We start from the raw sequence: 24,316 nt of genomic DNA, 5'->3' as shown, positions 1-24,316 counted from the left end.
CAAGTCTTGCCTGGCTTTCAGCATCCTGACTAAGTGGCTCCTTCAACTCTCCCATACTTTCCTGGTTGGAATTAACCCTTCTCTTCCTTGTACCATCATGGATATAACTTAAAAAAAAAAAAAAAGGGAAACAGAAACAAAACAAAACCCCAACATTCAAAGCAATCTTCACAACACAGTTTTTCTAATATGGCTATACCTTCCTTATAATTAGTACTTGAGGCCAAGGTCTCATATCTTCATCTTCATTGTCCCTATAACGATTATAGATGTAATAAATAAGTTATATCTGCCACTGCCAGGCAAAACTTGAGATAAACTCTTGCACACATACTAGAGAAGACACATTCTAGACTGCTCATAGCAGCATTATTTGTAATAGGGAATGTAAGTAATAGGTAAGTTCAAGTTTAGGGAGAATAAATGCTGAATCGTTCTGATAGAGGTTAAGACACGTGGCCTCAAAATATGGCATCCCGACCAACAGTATTTTAAACTGAAGAAATAGGAGAAATGGCATGTGCAGGAAGGTTCTTCAGATCTGCACCTAAAGCACATCCTCAAGTCCTTGTGTAAGAGGGGTCCTCCCTGTTACCTGGGGAAAGGAGTGTCCTGATTTCTGAAAACAAGGAACACAGAGGACTGTGAAGGTACAGCCCTTGCTCAATTTGCCCCAGTTTACTAGAGTTAGCTCATTTCTGTCCTGTCCTTGCACAACTTTTCACTCTTCATCAAACCTAGCATTAATATACTCAGGTTAACCATGTCTTTGCGTTCTCATTTCCTTATGAAGGCTCCTGTGTCACAGAAATCTTCTATTAAATAAATGTGTTTGCTCTTCTTTTGTTAATCTGTCTTTGGTTAGGAGGTTCCCACTGGAGAACTTAGAAGCATAAGGAAAAATATATTTTTCCTCCCCTAGAGTTCTTAACACTGACCCTCTTCATGTGAACTAACACATCTGCATTCCCCAAAAATAATCCAACATGGAAACAAGTCTTGCATCATTCACAGATTTAGAAATGGAGAAATAAGTAACTGAAACAGGATTCCATATAAAAAGAAATTCTCAATTTCAGTGTCCAAACACTCTGAAAGAGAGGATGAGGGTTGGGCTAACTTATCAGAAAGAACAATGTACTGATAAAACAAAGGAAAACCAAGATAAGCTAGAAAGACATGCCTGAATTTCAGAATGCTTGGATTATTTTAAGAACCAGCAAAAAGAAGTAAAACACAACTCAAGAAAGGGTAAGTCATTACCTGCATGAGCAGAGAGAGGTGAGTGTGGTCGAGGCAATGCTGGTGACTGTCCATTGCCTATCAAGCTTTTCCGGTTGCTTGTGCGGCAACTGCCAAAAGGAAAAACAAAATCAGAGTTTTAAAAAGCAAATATAATGCCAGTAATGTCCAGGTATATTCAACATAAACACATACTAGAGGTTCAGCAACCTATCTGCTCATGTTGTGGCTTAAATTTTTGCAAGTTAATATGCACTCACTAATATTTGAGGGGTGGCTGCCTCCTGAATACTAGAAAATATAATGTATTCATATAGCATAACACCATCAATATTCCTCACCACCAGTGAAGTTATAATCAAATGCCTTCTCTCCGCTCCTGACTGCAAATAGGTGACACGCCATATACCCAAATGATAAATTAAGGATTCCAATCAGCAAACCACAGGTAGCATCTCTGTTGACATGAAATTTCTAATACGAAATTACATGCAATGAAGCGCAATGACATTCATCTTACAATGATGCACTAATTAAAAATCTAATTATTTAGACAAATTTCCCATTTGTGCCTTTTGTCAATAGAACAGCCGATGCCCAAGATGTATTTCACTACGGATTCATTTTTCATCTTGTATACTCCATTCAAATTCCTCATTAAGGTAAATACCTTGGAATCATAAAAACAGATTCCAGTTGGTATTAAAATAATAGTGAAAGCCTTTTGCCAAAGGCACACTACCTACTCTTTTTGTCCTGGGTACCCACTCAATAGCAACAAACTGCTACATTTGGGCAAAGGGCAACTACTTTTTCCTGTTTCTGCCAGGACCAAGTTATAAAATGCCTACTTGGATTCGAAAGTAACTCACAAGCAGCAAAGAATAAGATAAACGTGAAACTGGTTGATGATGAGGTGAATATTATCTCCTTTTCATCTACTTTCCCTTCAGTGCAGACTGGCACTGCATTCTCTATTAACAGTATAGCAGTGAGAAAAGGGGGAGTAAAAACCAGCAGGTCACCTCACCAAATTCACCTATAATAAGGTTCAGGGCACTGTGATTCTGTCCTCCTACATTTAGGCCGCCCTCAACCACCATTTAAGGTTTATCGTAACGTCTTCTTTAATTCAGAATATACCTGGTATAACAGGCGCTTCAGAGAGAAGTTTTCACCTGACTTCTAAATTAGGTATTGTGGACGTTATTTGAGGGTTTGCACAGAATATTTGAAAGGAACATTTCTCAATATTCAAATAATACATTTCAAAACCAAACTCAATTCCTTTCAGCAATATTAACTTGGGAACCAATCCTCTCCCTTAAAGGTTTGCTGCTTATTATCATTTGTCAACATTCCCATATTTATAATTTCTTAAGGTCAGGCTGCATCATTTTATTTTCCTTACTGGAACAATCAACATCCCTTAGCATTATCTATGAGTGTAATTAAGATCATGTTTACTCAGCCTTAAAGAAGTTGCTGATTAAGAATAGACCCTTGATACTTAATTATAAAGGTGGATTGTGATATTATCAACTCATCTGTTAAGAACCATATTTGACCTATTAAATTCAAAATTCATAATCATTAAATCAGATAGTATGATTGTTTTAAAAAGATACTTTATAATTTATTTCGTGTTAATTCAATGTCTTCTTTCATTCCAGTACAGGAATATTAAACATATCAACTTTCTAATGTTAATAAAAGAAATTACAAATGACAGATTTATACCCTGGAAATCTCAGCAAAGTTATTTGTTTATTTAAGCAAATTAGCTGAAATACGAGTTAACTGCTAGAAAAATGGCTATATTATTTTTTATATTTAGTATTTGATCTAAATCACTTACGAAGATTTTCTCTTGACGTTCAATTATTAGTGTTTATGTATGTAAATAAAATTTTCAGTAAAAAATGTAAATCAACAGAAATAGTAACCTAATGATTATCTTCAATAGGGATACTGGTGAAATATGAGAACTTAAAATCTAAAAAACGGTATTTCTTGAAGAAAACCTTAAAAAACTGAATCTTCCTTTTTTTTTTTTTTTTTTAAAGATTTTATTTATTTATTTGACAGAGAGACACAGCAAGAGAGGGAACACAAGCAGGGGGAGTGGGAGAGGGAGAAGCAGGCTTCCCACCGAGCAGGGAGCCCGATATGGGGCTCGATCCCAGGACCCTGGGATCATGACCTGTGCTGAAGGCAGACACTTAACGACTGAGCCACCCAGGCTCCCCCCAAAACTGAATCTTCCTAACAAACATATAGAATGACTAGTACACTACCATGGGCAAAATAAACAGACAATGATTTAAATTTAAAACAAAGAAAAACAAAAGAAATTTTCAAAATTATGTCAGTTATTTAAAGCCTACCAAGAAAAGGCAGGAAAGTTCTGATTTTAACAATGTGACTCAAAAAAAAACACAAAACACAAAAAACAAAAAACTCACAAAGAAATCTCTAAATAAAACCTGGAAATGGAATATACTTATTTGCTTACTGTAAAAAATAAAAAAACGAAGCAGAAAAATAGGATAAAAGTTTATATTACATTCATCCTGTGTTTGCCTACTCTCTATAAAGACTGTCATCTTTACAAACAAATGATTATGAATGCAATTTAGAGCAAAAGAAAAAAGGATTCTTCATCTATGAATATGGGAGCAAGAAAAAAAGTTAAAAACAAGGTACAGGGAATATTTTATACAAAACCTTAAGTAATCAGAGGCCTATCTTATTTACAAATGCTATGAACAATCAAAGCTGAAAGGGTCTTCTGTAACCTCTCTACGGATCTTGAGCATGAAGATAAGACAGTATTAAAATTACAATACACTTGAACTTTCTTGAATCTCCCAGCAATCAAACAGGAAGCTTTTAAACATGAACTACAAAACCAGGCTTTATAACATACAGAGTCCTATGTATACACAAAATAAATCTGTCTACTCATGAAGTAGCGTCTTGCTTGGCCTCGCAAATAAATTTATTTATTGCTAACATTCTTTAAGGGTAAAGAGGAATTTTATACTGTATTTAACCCCAAAATACCTAATTCTTGATAGATACACATATATAAATATTAGTGCTTTTAAATTCCTGGGGTCCTACTGAGATATTCTGTAGACAACTTTCCACGGGTGGGGGAGACTGGCAGTCATCCAATCTCAATACAGCTTGCTTCCGATATCTCAGACAGTCACTGCATTTTATTGCTCTAGGTACCTGGTTCCCAGTGAATGAAATAAATTCTCATTTTAGGGGTGCCTGGGTGGCTCAGTCAGTTGTGTCTGACTCTTGATCTCAACTCAGGTCTTGATCTCAGGGTTGTAAGTTCAAGCCCCACGTTGAGCTCCACAGTGGGCGTGGAGCCTACTTAAATGAATAAAAAATAAGATCTGATTTTAACCACAGTAAAACAGTTCCTCGTTGGCAGGACCTATGAGTGCTTACTACCTACACTGCCACAGCATCTGGAATGGCCCACCTTGATGACACTGGTACAAAATGCTGTGCTGACCTCTGGGGTCATCCTTTATTCATCCAGGTTCTCATGCTCTTTCCCGCAGATGTAAGGAGAAGCTCATGGCATCCAAGTACAAAACAGGCCCCCCAAGTGGCCGTGACTGCACCATCCTCATTTAATCCATAAAGTGAAGAAAGAGGAGAAACACTGCCACTTGGGCAAAATCAAGGTTCATTCTGATCCCCAGCATGACCAAGTCAATTCAGTCTTGCTCGCTTTTTCTCAAGCAGGGTCATCCCAGGAAAAAACAGGGGATGTCCTACCAGGTAGAGCAGAAATATCACTTCTACTGCAGCAGAAATCTCAACTTGCTTAAAATCTATCCTCGCCTAAGCATATGAGCTTGTAGAATTGTCTCCAGTTTTCAGCCTTCAGAACAAAGGTGATTGCAGAAGCCAAACTGAAGAACAGTTACAGACTCAAGTTTCAGCTACGCATTCTCTCTGCTCCACTCTTTAAAAAGGAATGGAAGCCATTCTCCCTGCCTCTGCTTGGATCTGGAAGCCCAACACAGGAATATCCACTCCCCACGGGGCACCTCCACCCTTTAGTTCTGCACTTGAAGCAACACAGGGAGGCACTCCGCTGTTCTATCAGTTTGGAAGGTGACGCAATGGCACAGATTCTCTACTTGCAAAATCTGAATTGAGCCCAAGAAGCAGCCACAGACAACTTGAGACAAAGGCAAAGGCAAACAGTGGACCAGGACAGAGAATGATGATGCCAAGTAAGTATTTCTCTTTACCTCATTCCTTTGGTTCCTCCACCCACAGACAAACTACACACATCCACACAACGAGCACACGGTACCACAGTTATTGCTGACCGTGGACCTGGGACCTGAGAAGAATGGAAGGTGGGAAGGCATTGACGGGACTTTGAAGTGAGCGGGCTGGCTAGCCCCTGGGGGCTGGGAGGCAAGGCAGGGAGAGACAGATGCCCGAGAGGAACATCACAGCTGGATGGGCACTGTGTAGGGGGGTGGACATGCTGTAGAGTGGGACACAAGGCCAGCACAAGAAAGTGTTTTGTCTGCCTGGTTTTTGGCTCTGGCAGGTGAAGTGAAGATTGCACAGGGCACCCCTCCTACTCCGAGTTCACTGTTCCCATCACCAAAGCATTCTACAAGGAGCTGGTCCATTTCCTAATCAACGCCAATAGTGCCTTCCACTTGTCAGGAAGATAAAGAGACAGATCGTGCATTTTATTTTTATTTATTTTTTTGCAAAGATTTTATTTATTTATTTGAGAGAGTGAGAGAGAGAGCACACAGAGGGAGAGTGAGAGAGAGAGAGAAGCAGACTTCCTGCCGAACAGGGAGCCCGATGCAGGGCTCGATTCCAGGACCCTGAGATCATGACCTGAGCCGAAGGCAGACGCCCAACCGACTGAGCCACCCAGGCGCCTGAGACAGATCCTGCATTTTACCATCTAAGTCAGGCCTGACTCAAAAGTGTGAGGCAAGAGTGGTATCAGGCTGCCACACGGAAGGAGAGGAGGGAAACATGGTGTACATATTTTGGGTCCAAAGCAACAATATTCTTTATTTGCGCAGGTTGTCCTTATGCTGAGGGTTCCAATGAAGGGCTTGGCAGGACCTGTAAACCTTTCACATCTGAATCTGTCACATCTCTCGTGGCCAAAGAACCTGTTAATGATCCCTGACTAGGTCTGTAAAAGCTGGAAGGCCCACCAGACTGTGGCCTTTTGCAACTATTCTGGATAGCTGAGATCCAGCTTCATTTTAAATTACATTCATTTTGAATGGACAGGGAAAGAAACAACAAATGTTGGAGAAGTTGTGGAGAAAGGGGAACCCTCTTACACTGTTGGTGGGAATGCAAGTTGGTATAGCCACTTTGGAAAACAATGTGGAGGTTCCTCAAAAAATTAAAAATAGAGCTACCCTATGACCCAGCAATTGCACTCCTGGGTATTTACCCCAAAGACATAGATGTAGTGAAAAGAAGGACCATATGCACCCCAATGTTCATAGCAGCAATGTCCGCAATAGCCAAACTGTGGAAAGAGCCGAGATGCCCTTCAACAGACGAATGGATAAAGAAGATGTGGTCCATATACACAATGGAATATTACTCAGCCATCAGAAAGGATGAATACCCAACTTTTGCATCAACATGGATGGGACTGGAGGAGATTATGCTAAGTGAAATAAGTCAAGCAGAGAAAGTCAATTATCATATGGTTTCACTTATTTGTGGAACATAAGGAATAGCATGGAGGACATTAGGAGAAGGAAGGGAAAAATGAAGGGGGGGAAATCGGAGGGGGAGATGAAGCACGAGAGACTATGGACTGAGAAACAAACAGGGTTTTCGAGGGGAGGGTGGAGGGGGGATGGGTTAGCCCGGTGATGGGTATTAAGGAGGGCACATACTGCATGGAACACTGGGTGTTATACGAAAACAATGGATCGTGGATCACCACATCAGAAACCAATGATGTACTGTATGGTGACTAACATAACATAGTAAAATTAAAAAAAAAAATTACATTCATTTTGAGGCATGAATACTCATCATGTCTGACCATAGCAAGACGTACGCAGAGGGGAAACCCCAACAGGCAGTAATTTCTAACATTCACAGCTGATTTGAAAGGCCAAAGCTCAGTACGACGTATGAATGGCCATGACTGAGGGGCAGTGATCACACAGTGGACTGCACGGGGAGGGCCCCAGGAATTCAGACGCTAGACTATCATTTATTAGTTCATCCTGATGAAAAATCAGATAAATGTGCACAGTAGACCAATTAAAGACCAAAGCTTTACTGGATGTGAACATCTGTTATTTTGAATATCTTAACAGAATCAGAACATTTGAATATTCCTTCAGTGAAAAGGAAAGCTCCAGGGAAGGAAAGTGGGCATGACTGGGAGACAAACAGTCCACCAGCTCATGTGGATTCACTGACTACATGTTATAAACCGGGCAGGCTTCAGTTTCTCTCTTTGTACAATGAATGGGCTACACCAAAGGAGAAAAAGAGTTGTACATTTATTTTTCTTTTGTCTAAGACAGTCTAAGACTGTCTCGGCTCTTTCTACAGTTTGTCTAAGCTTTAAAAATAGAGAAAATACAGAAAAATAATACTTCCCACTTCTTGGAATGAACAACTCTATCATTTTGTCCTGTTTTTTCCCAATGATGTCGTAGAGATAGGGGGAAGTGTACCCTTGGACATGCAAACCAATCAACATTTTCCACTCCCCAACCAGACAACAACTGAAAATTGTGGCTTGGAGCTTTCGCATTCTTTTTTGGAACTTGAGCACACATACGTGCATCTAATGAACACCACCTATGTACGTGTTTACGGTTTCACTAGTGGTTTCAGATACCTGGAAGAAATGACGAAGATGTGGGATTGTGCAAAAGAGATGAATGGCTTGCTGAACTTTCAGTGGCTCGTTAGGCTTTACACAGTGGACTCCCCCCGGGGCTTACCTGATTCTATGAGGGTGGACAACGTCCATGGTCTTTCTACAGACTAGACTATTTTAAAACTCTGTAGGGGTCGCAGTTAAATTGTAGAAAACTGGTAGTAAGGCAGGGATTCTTGCCGTCAAAATGCAAACGAATTTTGTATGGTACAGACACAACTCATAATCTCCATGGAGAGATGATCCCAAACACTTAATAGCATTATCCTACAAGATATTAACTAGTTTCGCATCTACTAGCAAATTCATGTCATCATTCTTGATTAAAAAAACATATATATATACGTACAAGCACATACATATCATGAATACCCAACTTTTACATCAACATGGATGGGACTGGAGGAGATTATGCTACATGAAATAAGTTAAGAAAACATGTGGTTTTCACAATCTTTTAATCTTTAATATGTTACTGCTACCCTCATTAATTAATAACAAATAAAATCTTTAACATATGGTCATTTTATAATTCTAGGACAGTTGTGCTTTGTGACTTTTGTATAAATTACACTTTAGCACACACTCTAAATTATAGGTATTCTGCAACTTACTTTTTTCCCTCAACATGTATTTTTGAGATTTAACCATGGCAACATAAATATATGGGTCTAATGCATTCCTTTTTTAGGTTATTCCCTTGAAGCAAATTTTAGAATTCTTAAAATGCACTAAAATTATATATATCATGGACATTTCTTTTTCCTTTTCTGCAACACGGAAGATCACTTCTGTATGTTTGCAAATCGGACTGCAAAAGCCTTGGGAAGTATCTTAGAGGCTGTACTTCGAAAGAAAAACTATATTGAGCAACATAAATCAAATCTTCCTTAAAATCTGTAGACCGCCTCCCCCAGATCCTGTTTATTCCTTCCGAGGCTACTCTGTCCCCATCTCCACTTCTGCCTTCATACTACTGTTTTCTCCCAGAAGTTTTTGTCTTTCTGATGTAAATCAATCTCCCTTTATCTGGGCTTCTTCAAGCCTATAGCTCTCCCCCTTTTTCTGAACAGTTCTGAAAGCAGCAGAGAACCAAGCATTAGCATTTCTATCTCTGTGACATCCTTTATTACTTATAGGAAGCCAGGCACGGCTGGCATCCAACTTTGGGTCCATGAAGTCGCAGTTCCACCTAGGCTTTCAGTAATTCATTCAACAAATTGCTTTTTGAGTCCCTAACATATGCTAGGTATACTCTAACCAGTAAAAAGCCCTGCTGCCTTCCAGGGGCTTACTTTCTGGAGAAAGAAGCAGACAGTAAACACAATAAATGCGTACAATTTATCCTATACTATGGGAGACGGTGAGGACATGTGTGGTGGGAGAGCTGGTGTCCTGGAGGAAGGAGGACGGGGAGTGGGGAGTGCCAATGTGACACACTGCAGTTGTACAGAAGTGGTCAGGAAAGGCCTCGCTGGAGAGGTGAGGGGTGAATGCGACCGGAAGGAGGAGGCAACCAGTATTCACAAAGAGAAGCAAAGGCCCTGAGACAGGAGCAGAGTGAGCCAGCCGCAAGCAGCCAAGAGGCAATGGAGAGAGGGCAGGGGCAGATCTGTAGCAGCTTGCGAGGCCGGGGCGTGGAGATCAGTTTCTAGCCCGGGGGAAAAGGAAAGCTGCTGGAAGGTTTTGAACATAATCTGATTCTTGTCTAAAGAGGAAGATTCAGGCTACCAGATTGAAATAACCAAAGGAGGAAGTCGGGAGGCCAGTTAGGAAGTTAAGCTGATGTGCTCATCAACTCCCGTGGTTATAGTTTACGATATTTTATTTAGAAAACTAACTTTTACCAAAAATGGCTCTAAAACTCAATGCAAGCATTATGTCAGCCCATGCTCTCTTGTATAGCACCAAACAAATGGGAGAAATCGCAAGCGCTCGTCATGTGGTAATAACGACCAAGCCTGAGCGCTACCAGCCTCAGCATGTTTGCACCAACGTAATGATCTAGTGCACAGTTATTCAGGGTATGTAATTATGAATACTTACTATTGATATTATCGGCTTGATACTCAAACTTAACTTTTCCATTAGTGGAAAAATTCCTTTTTAAAGGCATTAATTATAATGGAAATGAATAGCTGTTCACACTGTTTTCACCTATGAGCAAAAAATTTAGGCTAATTACATACTTAGAGGAAGGCATAGGTCTCCCAAGCTTTCAAAAATTCTGAGGAAAATCAATAGGAAAAAATACATATTACTGTCTACAGTAGTTCTTGGAAATATATCTAATCCATTAAGATAATCCGTACTGAGGTCTGGCCCAATTTTCTGTCTTCACAGAGGAAGAGAGGGATGGCTGAACCATGAGGATATTAGCAAGACACTATTCAGTGTAACAGATAGCAATGGAATGTCTTTTCTTATGTACAAAGTACTACGAGAGATAACATGAAGAAAACATTCTCCAAGTGCTTAAAGTATAAATGAGATAAGAATAATTCACAGATAACTGCCTTCTAAGGCAGAATCTGGAAGACAGGTACAAAACAAAATTTGCTGCTGTTTAAAGTGTGACACAGAATCCCAATCAGCTTTGAAACCTATTTTCATAAATAATAAGCACCAGAATTTGATAGTATACACCATGTATGGCAAACTGTCCTTCCATTTCACAGGTTTTCTCTAAAATAATCCCTTCATCTCAGAGATCTGCCTGACATAAAACATTTTTATTTTTATTTTTATTTTTTTTAAAGATTTTATTTATTTATTTGCCAGAGAGAGACAGCGAGAGAGGGAACACAAGCAGGGGGAGTGGGAGAGGGGGAAGCAGACTCCCTGCTGATCTGGGAGCCCGATATGGGCCTCGATCCCAGGACCCTGGGATCATGACCTGAGCGGAAGGCAGACGCTTAATGCCTGAGCCACCCAGGCGCCCCAGACATAAAACATTTTTAAATCCTCTTTCTTTTTAGTCCATTTTGTGGCTATCTGAAAACAAGACATACCAACGCAGCTATTTCTATGTGGCTGATGTGGTGACCTCTAATGTCGTATGTTGGCCCCTTGGCTGATGGGTGGCTGACATTCACCACACTGTTCCAGAGTGATCCTGGCAAGCACAGCACCCACTCTGGAATCATTCATTTATTCAGTAAACATAACTGGGGATTCTACACGGAGGTTATAATCTAGGAGGGGGAATGAGTTCCTTGACACCAAACATTATGTTTTATATACTAGTGAATCTCTTTGGGCACCTGGAAAAATACAGAAAATAAAAATGTTTTCAGTGGAGAACAATTCAAAAATATTTACTGAATTCTGAGGAAAATCAATAGGAAAAGTATTTACTGAATCTCTACTGAAGATGGTTCCAGTCTTTAAGAAGTTTATAATTTAACTTGGAAGACATAGTGTCACTTATAAGATTCAATTGATCCAAGATGATAAAATATAGTCTAATACTACCTCATAGATCAAGGCCATGTATAACTGAGAAAACACAAAAAAACTGACAGGATTGTGGGCCTGAATGTATGGCATGACACATCTTACTGGAAAAACCTACATACACGCTGTTTTGAATAAAATTACAATGGGATAATCAGTGGAATTAAAAAGAGGCTTGACACGATGCTCAAAGTCAAACAGGAGTTGGTAATGATAGGGGTATTTATAGTAGCAGGGTAAGCTGAACTGCTAAAAATGTTAGAAGTAAAAAGTAATTCAAGTGGGAAGCATCTCAAAACCCATGAAAAAAATTTTTAGTGCAGTTTATCTGCAACAAAATCTAGGAGGTACCTAAGCCCATACACCCCTCAGGAATCCTCAGACTTCCGTCTATCTGAATGAGGACAGCTGAGGGCTAGGAAAGTCGACGATGAGACACAGATGACTTGTGAACTTATGATTCCTCAGGGAAGACACAAAGGCTCAAACCTCACATGGAAGACACAAAGTAAAGACTGTTCCTACCTGGGATAAGGGTGTGAAGAGAATGCTGAGAGGGCAAGGTAATTAATTTTGATCTAAGAGTTGAAACGCATGTGCTGTGTCTTGGGAAACTGCTCCAAGGGCTGATCTGGCCAAAACACTGTATGGAGTCATTCAAAACTAAGGTCTTATCTATCCTGCAAAGCTCAAGAGCTGCTATCACCTGGCTGGGCCCACCTATGGCTAGGCTATCAGAGTGGCAATGAGAGACAGTTGGGGGTGGTGGCCCTGGTTCTGTAACTGGGTGAAGGGTCAGGGTCAAATACTTCTGAGACTCACACACAAGCCTTTGGTTTTCTCAGGGCAGCTGCCGACAGGGACCAAAGGTAAGTCTACAGACCTACTGGAGAGTTAAGAAAGAATAAAAAATACAAATACAAACTAATGTTTTCCTAAACTTCCGCTTTGTGTGTGTGTGTGTGTGTGTGTGTGTTGCGGCAGAAGGGGGGTGTGGGTTAATTTGTGACTTAAAGATATTTTTTTTAGTTCCCATGTTTCATACTCAATATGGATGGAAGTTATAACTTGATACATCTTTTCCTAAGGAGCAGAAAACCAAGTTCAAAGTCCAACTATAAAAATTACTGTTAATCAATTTAATTTAATAACATTGAACTATTCTCAGTTGGCCAGTGATGAGGAAATAAACAAACAAACAAACAAAAAAAGTTTTTGAAAGCGGCGGCAGCTCCAAACCAGAGTAAACTCATCACATTAAATCTAATGTTCTGACCTGCCTTTCTGGTAATACCATAATAAAGTTTTACTATTAACTTCTTTCTCCGGTAGCTACTGTCTCCTACTTTTATCACTTTTAAGAAATGCTCCACACCTTTATAAAGCTCAATGGTAAGATTTTCTTACATCCAAATTTTACTTAGACAAATCCAGAACAGCTGAACTGTTGTATGTAATACTATTTTACCCAATCCAGACTTCTCCATCCAGAAATTAAATCTCAGCTTAACTAGCTACACCCAGAAACTCTTAATTTGGTGGGTATATTTTAGTCTGGTAGGGTAATTTAGCTACAGAGCTAAACACTACCCATAAAAATCAAAAGCTCTGGTCCTTCTTTCTGGGTCAGAGGACCCTGAGGCCAATTGGTTCTGACCCACAAAAGGGAGGCGAGTTTGCTTCTGTAAACACCCGATCTCCTTTCATGACACTCAACAGAAATGTATGTCAAACACGGAATGAGCAGCATGACTATTTAACACCACTCCAGCTCTAAAGCATTCTGCATTTACCACAATTTGGCAGAACGCTCTGCCCTCGAGTGAACTGTCCCTGATTCCACGTGCCTCCAGTCAGAACACAAACACACACGTGTAAGGCTGACAGCAGAGTTCCACTTTATTCTTTTCTGTGAGGAAAAGTCATGTGGCAAAAAGCCATCATCTTTCTGTTCAGTATGTTTTGTTGCTTGCTGTGCCTAATTCAGTATCTTTGCAAAATGACATTCTGTTAATGACATGAATGTCAAAACTGTGATAATGGGCAGGAGTAAAAGAAAATGTTTCCTAGATGGAGAAACAACAGGAAAACTGCCAAATGGATATGAACATTAGTTGTGTGCTCATCCCATACCTAAAGCACTTACAACCCACTCCCACTATTTGTTCCCCATAGGAGAAGGCTGGAGCCCTCTAAGGAGGGAAGAAAAGCCTACCTTGGTGAAAAGCATGGGGAGCGGGGAGGGAGAAGTCAAAGCATGTTTTCCTTTAATTAACTGGACAAATGTCTTTTTCGCCCCCTCATTTGTATCCACTGATGTTTTCTTAGTGGGTCTCTCATTTTGCAAGGATGAAATTGGCCACAAGGAATCAATTCTGTTGCTAAAGACAGGAGGGCTGGAGGGATACCAGAGATGCTGACTGGTAAGTTGGTTGCCCAGTATTCAGTCTGGGTAGCAAATTCACCTTGCTCTTGTCATTTGTGGGCTGAGCAATAGAAATGTAGCTCTGGAAGATGATGCGGAGTCTGCCAAGGGAGCACTGCCATGTAGTGGTAAACAGGGTCTAGGAAGGGAGGTCACATGGCTCTTACAAGCAGGGTACTGTCAAAGTCAGAAATCTGCATTAGACAGAGAGATAACATTTAACTACTACTTATATGAGTGTATAATAATTCCATTCCATAGAGAGAGAACTAGATCTTTTTTAGATTTCATGGAATGCTATGAAATGTAAGGACTTGCCCTTGATAGATCAGTTTTCCAATTCCAACCCTCTTAAGCCTCAATTCACCATTCTAGAATAGGGATAAGAATAGGAACTACCTCAGAGGGCTATGTAGAAATTAAATGAGATAATGCATATAAAGAAATTATCATCACAGTACGTGGCACACAGCAAGTGCTTCATAAACATGAGCTGTCAAAATAAAACATTTTGGTCTTTCTCTCTTGCATGTGTTCTTTCATGCATTTATGTTTTAATAATTACAGTGTGACACTGAGGCTTTCCCTCAAGGATCTCAGAACAAGAAGCATTAAGATTACCCACAGAAAAAAAAAAAAAAAAAAGCCAGATAATTAAGATTACCCACAGAATTAACTTCGAAGGGCACTACAATGAATTATGTAAGAGGTAAAGAGGCTAGATCTAAGGCAACAAGACTTGGCAGTAAATGCAAATATTAACAGTTATAGAAAAAAAAGTAGCTACATGAAGGTTTATGGGTTGGCTTTTAGAAACACAGAAAAACAAAAGCTGCAGAACCACAAGTTCAAGCGTCAATCCAAGCACTGACCAAGGGCTTCAAACCGGCAATGCCAAGGTGGAGGGACATATAAGGGGCTCCACCCAACGGACTTCACTGTTTCAGACTGACCGTCAAAACCATGTGCATGGGTCCACCTTTGCCCAATGCCATCCATCATTTCCACCACCTAGCTACCATACTCCCCAAGCAACCTTCTGGCTAGCTTCATGGAGAAGTATGCCCAAGCGTGAACAACAAAAACAGCAATAATAATAACTGCTAACTCTGACAACTGCTTAACACACACCAAGAAACAGTTTAATTTTCATGAAAATCCTATAAGGTAGGACATATTTTTATCCCTATCTAGCAGATGTGAAAACTGAAGAACTGAGAAGCCTAGAGGCTTGTCTGACAAGATCACATAAGTAGTATGAGGTCGAACTGGAATCCAAATCCGGGCAGTTTGCCTTCAGAACCTGAGCTTTCAGTCATTTTGTGCAAGTGTCTATAAGACAGAGAAAAAGAACTTTGAGGGGATTAAGCTCAATAATGACTATATTTATCCTTGTAAATCAGTATCTCAGCATTCTGGTCCTGTGCATCAATCAGTGAGCTTGGAAATACAGATCCATGCCCAAGAGATGGAGGGCATCTTGAGGTACTGGATCTTTGTGCCTATAATCTAATGTTCAGACAGAGAAGGTAGATCAAGCCATCAAGCTTCACACAGATGGTGAGAGTTTTCTGAAGGTAGCAAGCCTGACGTAGGTGGACAGACATCCCGATGTCACCAAGCAGGGCATATCCTGGGATATACCTGTATATGTTCAGGCTCATGTAGATAGGGCAGATGTCATGTTGTGGACATTTCCATCTCCACGGGGTAGTGTCGAGGATCCAAAGGCAAATGACCCAACACACGGATTTCCCATGACAAACAGGCACCTCTGCCTTAGCCCTCTCCAAACCAGCTGGTCTAGACACACACTACTAGAGAAAAGAATTGTGTGTAAGCATGTATTAATCAGATTTTTTTTTTTGTTCCACTGTCTCTTAACAGATTTTATCTCTTAACAGATTTTAAAATTAAATTTTAAAATTAAACTTCTGGATCATGCCCCCTTTAATATGGCTTTTTTTTCTTTCCCTATTTCTAGATGTCTGACTCAGTATTAGAGCATACAGAAGTCAGATTTCTGATGTGAAGCAAGTTTATGAGCCCTGGGTTTGGAGAAAAGGATTGATGGCACGCACTGTTATATGCACCAGGAAGTGAATTTGGCCAGCAGAAGATGCAAAATGTATAATAAGCTATAGTGACTGTATTACTGAGACAACCTTTTTTTCTAAGTTGAAATATTTACAAATGAGACATCTCAAAATAAAACAAACTCATTATAAAATGTACATATATTTACAACTTCTATAAACTTGTGGCCCCAATTCTTGGATTTTTCTGTTGCATTTATTCAAGGTATCATTCCTTTAGTCTGGCATCTTCCCCCTTCTTGCTCCCAGAAGACTTTCAGGACTTTAACAATGTATGAAAATGTGTCTGCGTAGAAAGAGCTTTCAGTGAACTGTGAATTGTTACAACTATGGCGGAGTTCAGACAGGCTGGAGCACCACGAAAGCATCAGTTGCCAAGGAAAAACTGAAGGCTGGCTTCACTCACCTTGAAGTCGCTGGCATGCCTCTTACAGGCACGGCCACCTGTTTCTCATAAGGCCAGCCTTGTGTTCAAAGAGGTGACCTCATTCGTCCCTAGCCTGGGGTTTGGCCCTTATAAGTAAGTACCCTGAGCTCCAAGAGTAACACACCAACTCTGCCTCTTCACCATATTCACCAGGCAACCAACCCAAACTCATTCTGCCTTCCCCACAGTGACTCACTGAGTTCCTGTCCATTGTGTTCCTGGATTCCTGTTTATTAAAGTTAGGGAATCTGACCTTCACATGACAACATTTCTAAGTAGAAATTCAATGCTATAGAGAGCACCCTACTGTGTAAAATTTCCATACTGAAAAGGATCCTTAGGGACTTGCCCACATGACATTAAATTGCATATCAAGACAAGAATTAGGATACTTCCATTTACTGAAAACAAATCAGTGACCTGATGAAAGAATGAATGTGAAATCTTTCACTGGCTACTTTTGCTTCTTATTTTTCTAAAGAGACCCTAAGTCGTATTGAAAGAACATAATACATATGAAAACAACAATACAGCTAAGCCATCTTCAAAATAAAATTTGTCAATAGCTACCACGTGAGTCATTCCTTTGGCTTTGTGGTCACATCAGATTTTCATTCACAGTATAATCATAAAATTACAGGGCTCACTTACATAACACAGTGTTTTCTGCCTGGGTCTTCAGATATTAGCTACACCATTAACAGAAGGCACCAAAGTTTCTGAACTCACACAATTATATAGTAAGGAGCAAAAACACTTTGAACCATTAGCTAATCTGCCTCACGGACAGTACACCAAAAATTTGATGCTATGTTCTTCAAATGACAAAAAATCGTTTCTCATTTTACTTAAAAAAAATTACACCAACACCTTAGTTATGTATTTTTGCATCTGAAAGTTTCAATATTCTTTAAAATAATGTAAAAGAAAGCAGATGAGTGGTTAGCAACAGGTCATGTCACCTTTCTACCAACTGGAGACTTAGCACCTGGTGATAAATTCTCATTAAGATAGGGTTGTCTTCTAACCCCCTCCAAGGATATAACTGTGAACATGGTTTCCTTGTTTTAACTCCTTTTTTCTCATGGGCAGCTTTACTGCTCCACCAAAAATCCCCCAACATTTTTTAAAGAATGTCTCTGCTTCAGGCAAAGGGAGGACTGGTACCAGGACCCAAGAGATGTGCCTATGAGTTTGCAATCAGGAAATCTGGGGAGGGAGACATTTCCCAGAGTTTTAAAATAGCTCCATTGTTTAATTAGGCCACACTGTGTATCTGAGGACCAAAAAAACCCCACCAAAACCCTGCCTACCCAAGGTTTGATAAAAACTAGGCAGTCAAGCTAAAAAAAAAAAAGACCAAAGTAAAATAAAATGAAACAAATTAACATATAATCATCTAAATTAGAAATGCAACTGTTAAAGATTTCAGTATCCAGGTAGGCAAATTGTTCCAATCGTAGTCAGGTTAGGAATGAGGAGGTAGCAGAGGTCACAGGAAGACTATTTAATAATACATCATTAAACTAAAACATACAATTCCATTCATAAAACAATTTTAAAAATTATTCTATTTCAGCAAACACCAGTAGAACCAATAATTAATGTGTGTGTTCTAGTTTTAAAAAAACAACCAACAGCAAAAGATCGGCAAGTCTGGCACCATAGTTAGGAAGAATTAATGGCACATTAATTATGAATGATAGCTCTATCCCCCAAAATCCTCCTGGCCCTCACTGTCACAGCCCTGCTTCAGAGAGGAGTCATTTTTCAACTGTGAAAACTTCCTCTTAGAGAAAGAACTTTGATTAGTTTTCTACCTCCTCTTGCAAGATATGATTTTACTGCAACAAGATTAATCTCTAACTCCTCTATGAAAAAGTTAATCAATTTGTATAGAAATGAAGAAAGATACTTCCCCATCTTTTTAAAATGTTTTTTAAAAATTGATAAGATTCAGGAATAGAAATAATGTTGGCAACTTTTCTTAGGAGAGCTCCTTTTTTGGTCATTCTGTCCTCCAAATGCTTTTTATGTACTAAATGAAAAATCTATTTTTAAAAATCTTCCCCACAATAAAGACCTAGTTCTGTCTGAGTCACAGCAGCCTGAATGCGGTGATGAAAAAGTCCAGAACTGAGCGAAGTAAGGGTGGTCTGAGGTGGCTCCTGGACTGAGGCAGGCACAGGATGGTGCCTCCCGCAGGGACAAAGGAGCCCGAACTTGCACCAAGACCTGTGTGATCTTCTACTCACCGTTTGCCTTTTAAGATCACCTGACAATCACCTAGAATTAACTGCCTCCTCTCCGGGGAAGGTTTTCTGTTTCCAATCTAGCTGTTTTACCATCCACTCTCCCTCTCTACGCACATCCCTTTGGGCCCTTTTTCTGAGATGGCAGAGAACTAATGATGATGATCAGTGTCCTCTCCTGAAAACACTGAATGAAAAAGTGCAGTGAGCTAGGCTATGACTACAAGACGGGATGTTATTCCAAAAATGCTTACAAAAACACAGGTGAAAAACAAACCTGAGATCAAACATGTTTAAAATACACAAAAAGGCAAAGAAAATGGACTGGAAGGAAATGTCCATCAACAATAATGGTGATTACTCCTCAGCCGCAGGAATGTGGGAGTGTAAGTGTGTGTCCTTGTATTTAGTTTTCACAACACTGTAATCCTGGATCCTGTAACCTCTTAATCTGGAAAAATATGCGTGTGATGTGAAAATTAAAGCAGATGCCTTTTTTTGATATGGCTAGCCATGATTCTTGAGAGGAATGGAGGGAGGTAGAAAGTGACCACGTATGTGTCCTGTGACAGGATAGTTTACTGAGGTATTTATTTGTGGTATGCCTTCCCCTGGAGGAGAATGCAAAGAATAAAGAAGAAGAAATCCTGGTGGGCAGAGTCTGGCTCCTGGGACTTAGAGGGCCTGTTGTGGGGAGTTCTGGTTTCAGGAGTGGAAGCGGAAGTCCGGAGGCAGCCAAGGAGGCGAATCTCTACCCAGGTCCTTCCCTTAGGACCAAATAGCCTGTGAGCCCAGTTGCTACAGGGAATGGAAGGGAGGAACTGCCCAAGCCTAGAAGAGTTCCTGAGATGGGGAGAAGGCAGAGGTGCCTGCTTGTGCATCTGACTTGTGAGTGGCCGGGACCTGTGTCTCCTCCTTTCTAAACCAGGGCTCCAAGAGGTACAAGATGACAGGCCTGTGGGGGGCATGCATGTGGCTGGGGGGTGGGGGAGTATAAAGGGGACAGGACAGAATTAAGAACAGGAGCCATGCTTGCTCAGCAAGTGCCAGCTACAGATGTTTATGCCCACTGCAGGCATCCAGGAATACCACACCCCAGCTGAGAACACGCCTCATCATCCCACATAGGCTCTGACTGTAAACAACTCAGATGAGCAGGAAGCAGCTATGGGTTTCCACACCACTTGACCAGATTGGAAAGGCTACACCAAGCAGCTATAGTATGGCAAAGACCGTGCTGATGATTGCATGAATATACATTTACCTCTGAACTCATCAGTTGTACACATTAAATATGTACAACTTTTTCTAGATCAACCATACCTCAATAAAGCAATTTTTAAAAAAGAAAGCATCTATAGTAGAAAAAAAAAAATGATACCCCAGATCACCTTGGTTGTGAAGTACCAGCCAACATTAACTCACTCACAGCAACCCAGCATACCAGGGAAGTGTCTTTTTCAGGAAATCATCAATAAATGTCATTTTACTATTTTAGCAAAAGCTCATCTTTCCTCAGAATCTGATTTAAAACATGAAAACAGAAACCGAGCACAGAATGGTGACCACAGAGTTTGCTAATGGAAGGAATCGTTGGCACCCCTTTAATTACAATCAAATTGCTTCTGGTTGTGGAAACACAGTGGTGCTAATCAAAGCCAGGGCAGGACAATTCTAATAGTTATTAATGATGTGTGGGAGATGCAGCCAGACCTTGGCAGGCTTGGCCAACTCGACAAATAGCAAAGCCAAAAGGAAAAAGGTCTCCTTGACTGAAAACACCACATACAACCCTGGAGTTGCAGAGATTTGAAAGCAAAAGCAGGTAATCTCACTGGTTGCCTCTCAACTAGCAGTCCCTCAGGCCTTCAAGGAAACCTTTTTGCTTATCAATTAACCCCCTCAATTACACAAATACCTCTGTAAGTGAAGCCTATCCTCTTAGAATATCCACATAGAACACACTTTTGCAGAGTGGTAGACAAAACCAGCTATTCTAAAACAATAAACAGCTCTACATACATCAACTTTCCCCAGCATTTAGTGTTAAATATTGTCACTCCTTTTGGAGCTTTAATTACTAAAAGTATACTCAGGTGGTAATTACCATATTGCATTGGAATATCAAGGGTCTCACATTCAATGTGCAGAACACTTACAGAGTTGAAGCTACCATGCAGAAGCTAAGGAGAATCATAGTGTCACATGTTAAAAAAGCTCCCAGTGTTGGGGTTAGTTCTATGGAATGAATCATCTGTTATCACATAGCCCCTGGTCCTCTCTATGGAACGTGTTGCTATGGAACAGATGGGGGGAAAAGCCTAAATTAGGAATCCAGCACCACAGGGAGAACAGGGAGACCCTGTGGTTTTGGAATCACTGTTACATAGCTCCCTGTTACGACTCTGCCCCACACCCCACTCAAATGCCCACAAGTATCACTTGGCAGGGACCTCATCCATTTTCCTTCGTAGCCTTTTCCAAAGTTTGCAGAAATACCATGCTTTCATGGTGACAGAGAGCATTTCAATCACATAGGAGGTCAGAGCTCAGAAAGGATCTGTTGCTTCTCAATACATTACTTAAAGACAGCTTAGCAGAAAACATCTGAATAGGGACTAAGGAACAATTCCAAATTCTCTAGGTGTGGCCTGAGATGACACCACAACAAAAGAAATAAGCCTTTTAGGCAGGTAGTTTTAAAGGAAGAGACTGTACAAAGCCAGGTAAGACATTTTATACTTAAGTCACTGGCCAACTGGCTTATGCTCTAATCTCTTGTTTGAAATGTGGTCTGGTATGAAGAGTAAGCTGCCATGAAGGGCCTCTTTCATTGAGAACCAAACAGATAAACAGGGTCATACCTATAATGAAATGTAATACAGTGTAAAAACCTGTTCATAACTACATCAAAAACTAATGATGTAATGTATGGTGACTAACATAGCATAATAAAATAAAATAATAAAAAAAAGAAGCCCCCCCCCTAAAAAAAAAGCCTGTTCATAGACTTCATTGTTTATATGGATCTCCAGATGGATGGTGTATGGAGATGTAGATACACAATGCCACAGTATTTGACAAACTGATTCCTTCTGCTGAAACTTGAACTTATTTTGCTCATCACAGACAATGGTTACAAAAGCAAAGATAAAGGTTACAACTGTAATGAGCAAATGAACACAAGCAGACTGTCTCCCACATTAGAATCAAAGTTAATCAGTTATATATTGCAAAACCTAGATCATCCTAACGTGACAAGATTCATAGGGCACCACACATCATTGCTTCCACACTGTAATTCTGCTTAACTAGCTCTCAGTTACTTTAGAATTGGCTGTTCCACATATGACTTTGAGCAGAAGCTTCTGGTTCTTAGTCTGAAAGCACAGAACATTTTCAGCAATATAAACCATGCCTATGTTGTAATGAATCTCAACAAATGAGCTCAGTCAGATCCTAAACTTTTTCTCTACAAGGTCTCCTCCAAGTATCGAAGTTATCAGTAACAACCTGAAAAAAGCATAAAGAGATTAAGATCCAAATAAATAAATGCTCACAACTTCATCAGTTAGCAGGGAACAAAATTCCACTTGGGTATTTTAATGTAAATAGGTGTCACTTTTTAAAAAGTGCTATCAAGTCAGCAAGAGTTTTTGGGTTTTTTTAAGGGTGAGTTGTTCACAGGAAGAAGTAATTAACAGCCAAGAATGAGATGGATTTCAAAAAGAATACTATTCTATCATCAAATGCTGGCTTCCATTTACTTCCTCTATACATTAAGTATGATCATTCATTCCTAACCTGTGAGTCTGTAAATATGGTTAGACTAGGGCAAAAAGTGTTTTTATATTATTCTAAGATGAAATAGTTATCTTAAATAATGCTGAATTGAGGTTTATCTTGTTTAATGTATAAATATGGCATATAACTTCTAATACTTTGAGGTACAATATTGGATATGAAAGAAAGAGCAATAAATCTGAGCTACCCTATGTTTATAGGTTTATAGTTGCCACATATATGTATATTTATTTGTAATTAATAAAATATATAAAATAATACACATCACTTTCCTTTTCTGGAGTTCAGAATTCTGTCATTCTCCATAAATCCTCTCATATTTGCATAAATGTCTATGGTACACCATTTCAGACCGTGACATATATGACTGTGTTAAACAGGTGAACCTTTATTTAAAATGGAATTTAAAAGTGGTCTCACTCTAAAATGCCTCTTCTCAGTTCTCCTATGGGAGACTGTCAACTCCATGTGGGCCAGCATAGATCTTACTCTTCTTGTGCGCCTACTGACCTGGCACAAAGTCATCCTGGACTTAACCTCGCTGGATACATGAACCTAAGAATAAGCTAATAAAAGTGAGAAAAGCAAAGTTCTACTGAAAATGGGGCAGGGGAGAATGTGCTCATAATAAACTGTGGCCTAATAAATCTTCCTTTTTTAAAATTAGTCCAAGTTACCATTTTACAGTTTCTCCTCCAATCTTCAATAGAAAGCAGTGATTGGTGGTGGTGGGGCGGCAGGATCTGCTGGGAACCATACAAGGTCAGACTATGCCTGGTCTCCGAGGGTCGATCTAAAATGGATTACATGTACCACACAAGAACTGATGGACAGATTCAGGTAACCATGAAAATTCTAAAAGAACCTTAGGCTAAGGGGTTAAAGTAGCAATTGAGCAAGAGTTTCTGGAAGGGGGACAGATGGCTTTTGACAAATAAGCACACCTTCAACACAAGTGACAGAAGTAGGTCACGATGAGTAAGTGAATTTTCCACTGACTCATTTCCACATGTATCATGGGCAGCAAAGGATATCAGTGATCTAATGCTCCACCAGGAAGAGCTATACAAATTCGTTCACAAATGAAAGAAACTGCAATTAAAATTGATGTGGCATGGAGAACCACCATCCTAACCTATAAACAGTTCAGTAGGCAGTAGGTCAAGAGGCCTTGACAAATGATAGGCACTTAACAAAAGCCCTTATGTATTCAGAAAATCTGGTAACTGAAGAGTTTAGGGACATGAGAGAAAGGTGATTCCTGCCCTTTCTCCAGCTAACAGATCGATGCAATCTGGTTTAAATGGGCCACACTAATTAACATATATTCAACAAATTTCACTAAGTCTGCATGCAGTTTTTCAGTTTTCAGCTTTGAATGCAAATAACCTCTATTTTAGGTCTGGCAGGAAAAAAAACCTGGTAAATTATTTTTAAATACAAATTCATTTATTTTAGTGCAAATGGAGCATACCACTGTAAATGTCAAATAGTCATCATCCATTATGGTAATAGGGTCCGGCCAATCTTACCAACTTATTCAAAGTTCACTGCATGAATGATCAGAGCTCTCAGTCCCTAGACAGAACTTAAAATATGTCCTTATTAAAAAATTCAAAGGCAATAAATCAGGTTAAAAAGGTGGCAAGAGATGACCCCCCTCTGCCA

The 24,316-nt window shown here is 39.9% G+C and overlaps 1 protein-coding gene across 5 annotated transcripts in view; it reads right to left on the bottom strand.

The window, feature by feature from the left end:
• The window catches only part of MAST4 (microtubule associated serine/threonine kinase family member 4), a 542,918-nt gene that overhangs the window by 112,812 nt on the left and 405,790 nt on the right, over window positions 1-24,316 (bottom strand). For all 5 annotated transcript variants that reach the window (XM_044916860.1, XM_044916859.1, XM_044916861.1 and 2 more), the window contains one exon: window positions 1,264-1,352. In XM_044916860.1, the coding sequence (XP_044772795.1) occupies window positions 1,264-1,352 (89 nt within the window). The remainder of the gene's footprint in view (window positions 1-1,263; window positions 1,353-24,316) is intronic.

This window comes from Neomonachus schauinslandi, chromosome 7 (genome assembly GCF_002201575.2).
Source record: "Neomonachus schauinslandi chromosome 7, ASM220157v2, whole genome shotgun sequence".
In the NCBI taxonomy this organism is placed as follows: Eukaryota; Metazoa; Chordata; class Mammalia; order Carnivora; family Phocidae; genus Neomonachus; species Neomonachus schauinslandi.
This window is presented reverse-complemented; position numbering and strand designations above follow the sequence as displayed.